The sequence below is a fragment of the Amphimedon queenslandica genome, unplaced genomic scaffold (assembly GCF_000090795.2).
Source record: "Amphimedon queenslandica unplaced genomic scaffold, v1.1 AMPQUscaffold_12768, whole genome shotgun sequence".
NCBI classification, from domain to species: Eukaryota; Metazoa; Porifera; class Demospongiae; order Haplosclerida; family Niphatidae; genus Amphimedon; species Amphimedon queenslandica.
In genome coordinates, this window is record NW_003546996.1 from 32,471 (window position 1) to 35,291 (window position 2,821).

At 35.9% G+C, this 2,821-nt stretch overlaps 2 protein-coding genes across 3 annotated transcripts in view; one reads left to right on the forward strand and one right to left on the reverse strand.

Moving 5' to 3' along the window:
* The window catches only part of LOC109586835 (uncharacterized), an 11,067-nt gene extending 8,843 nt beyond the window's left edge, over positions 1-2,224 (forward strand). Inside the window, exons 5-6 of one of the 2 annotated variants that reach the window (XM_020003060.1) lie at positions 727-1,202; positions 1,261-2,224. In XM_020003060.1, the coding sequence (XP_019858619.1) occupies positions 727-1,202; positions 1,261-1,278 (494 nt within the window). In that variant the 3' untranslated portion in view covers positions 1,279-2,224. Of the gene's footprint in view, positions 1-726 lie in introns of both variants that reach the window. The other variant, XM_020003059.1, reaches the window with a different exon arrangement.
* An 89-nt stretch (positions 2,225-2,313) lies between these two features.
* LOC100632213 (TNF receptor-associated factor 2-like) overlaps positions 2,314-2,821 on the reverse strand; it is a 4,280-nt gene continuing 3,772 nt past the window's right edge. The window contains exon 8 of the mRNA XM_020003057.1: positions 2,314-2,685. Within this exon, the coding sequence (XP_019858616.1) occupies positions 2,420-2,685 (266 nt within the window). The 3' untranslated portion in view covers positions 2,314-2,419. The remainder of the gene's footprint in view (positions 2,686-2,821) is intronic.

Here is a 2,821-nt window from a genome sequence, read left to right on the forward strand (position 1 = left end):
ACCCCCCCCCCCTACTTTTCACTCATTCGCGAAAGTTTTTACCCTCAAAAGTTTTGAGCTATACGATACAGGACAGCTCCATGTGCAGCTTCCTATGGTATATAAATAAATAAATAAATAATGATAATAATAATAATAATAATATATATTTTTTAATGATTACATAAGTTTGTCTTTTGTGTGTGCCCTTTCCAGTTGCCTCAATAAAATTGTATGGAATTATTTTAACCTACAAGTGTTATTTCATTACTTTATCTAAAACATCTCTGAAAGTTTGGAAATTTGATTCACTTGTACAGACTGACCTATCACTGTGTAATACACATCATAGTAAACAACATAAAATATTAAAGGACAATAATTATTATTGCCAAATAAACCCGCAGCCAGTAGACAGCATGTACACTGAATGGGGCAGACATCATGACTAGACATACCAATATCTTGTTGGTGTGCCAAACTAATAAAAATTTTGGAAAAAAAAGTATTAAATTTTTATGGGTGAAAAATCCTAGTAGTGCCCTAAATCAGTATCTTGTGAACACCAACATAATTAAAAATCAATTTTCAAGGATGGAAAATCCTGGTGGTGTCCACAATAGCTTTAACATACGATTCATTGTCAAGGATTTTTAACTCGGCATTGTCGGCAAACTTGGGACACCCATAAGTTATTGCATATTTAGTTTATTGCATATAATAGTTTATTGCACCCAACTAGCAAAGGAGGGATGAAAACTGCACATGATCATGCTTATCTTACTGCTACTAATCCTTATGCTACTATAAGAAGAGGAAACACAACTGGAAAGGGAAGCAACAAATCTTCACGTCATTCTGTTACCAAGCAGACCCTAACTAGCTATCCTGTGAATCACACCATCTCAATGACTGGCTCAAGACCTTTAAACATGCTACCCGAGCCTCCTCCACCATATTCTGTATCAGCTCCAACTTGTGATAGATCAATGCAGTATTCGGCATCAATGATGAATCTTAATCCCAAACCACAACCTCCTCCAGTACTGAGCCCAACACATGCAAACAGTACTAGACAGCTACTCCATGCATGGAAGGAAGCTAGTACTGATCACACTCCATCAACTCATAATAAATCTAACACTAAGAAGACTCCTTCAGCTATGCGACAGTATGTTAGCTCACCTGACCTCTCTCCTCAAGAATATCAATACACATCAGAAGTAAAACCAATCAGCTCCACAAGACTAACATTGAATGTTTTCTCTCGCCCTCTTTTAGGAGCTAAGACAAGGCTGACAAGCTGAAATGTATGGTACTACCGTAGGTCGGGTTATATTCGCGACTGCTAATATTCGCGGTGATAAAAACTAATAAAGAAGTTCAATTAAATACCATGGAAACAAACTGATTGTTGCTATGACAATTGACCATGTGTTTATCCCTTTTCCTTACACAACGAAATCATAGATATTATATATCTATGACAAAATTCATAACAATTAGTCTTTTGGACAATGTTTTGAATTATTTGTGTTGTCATGGAAACCACTCATTTTTGGACGCCACACCTCTTGACCACGTCCAATCAGCTATTTTGATCGTTTTTCATAGAGTATCTTTGTGCCTTTCAAGAGCTCTCAGTAGACCTGCAAATTCTATTCCATTCATTTAAAAGTGCTCCAAAGCACCTAAACTGCTTGTACCTGCATTTACTACAACCAGTTTCACTGCTTTTACACACTCCATTAGTGTTAGATTTCATTCAATCAATGACACAACCAATATCATCAACGAATAGTCAACTTTTTGCAAAAAAAAGTGTTGAATAGCAATTATATCAAAGTGCTGACAAAGCATTCTTTCACTTTTCTATTGTTTCCTATGGCTTCTATTTTACCACTAATAATTATTATCAAGAGTAGATTATCTACTCTTGTTATTATTCAATACCAATTTCTGCCGAGAAGGTGTGGTTTCCTGTAAAACGCATGTGTTTGCCCTAAAAAGAGGCATGATAACTGCTTTTTTATTAGCAGGATAGCAGCCGCAAATATAACCATAGATTTATAAAATCTATGATATAACCCAACCTAGTACCTACGGTATTACTCGTCGTAGGAGCACTAAGAGATCTTTGTCATACCACCAGGAGAGGACAGTGCATGCTAACACATTAACTGAGCCTCCATTGTCTTCCTCTCGTCAGCCTACTGTAGCACTGACGATCCCACAAAACAGAAAACCCTCAAAATGAGATGACCCAAGTCTGCATCCAAACATAAGCCAAATTGATAGCATTCTCATAACTTGTGTATTATAGTGTACTATTTATTAACTTTTAAGAACATTTTAATGATGAATCATCTGCAAAATGTGCATACATACTAGTATTTAGGTACCAACCTAGTAAAAATTTTTGGACAAACAATCAATCATTTTATGGGTGAAAAATCCTAGTAGTGTCCACAATAGCTTTAACATACATTACGTCTTCTTTCACATATGATTCATTGTCAAGGATTGTTAATTCGGCAAACTTTGGATACCCAGAGGCGATATTCATGTCTGATTTTGGTCTCTGGAAGCTACTGGAAGTAGGAGATGGTTTGAAAGTCTGCACAATGTGCCTCTTGTGGTCTTGATCCACCATGATTAAAGACACTTCGTAATCAAAGGGCCACTTCAATAATGGATCATATTCACCTATAGAGTGCAAATGTGACAGTGAGACAAATTCATTCAATGGAAAATTGTCTGAAGCTAATATTCATACAATGCAAAACAATGAAAAATGAATCCTCCTTTTAATGAATAATGTATATTTAGTTCACTCTTTACA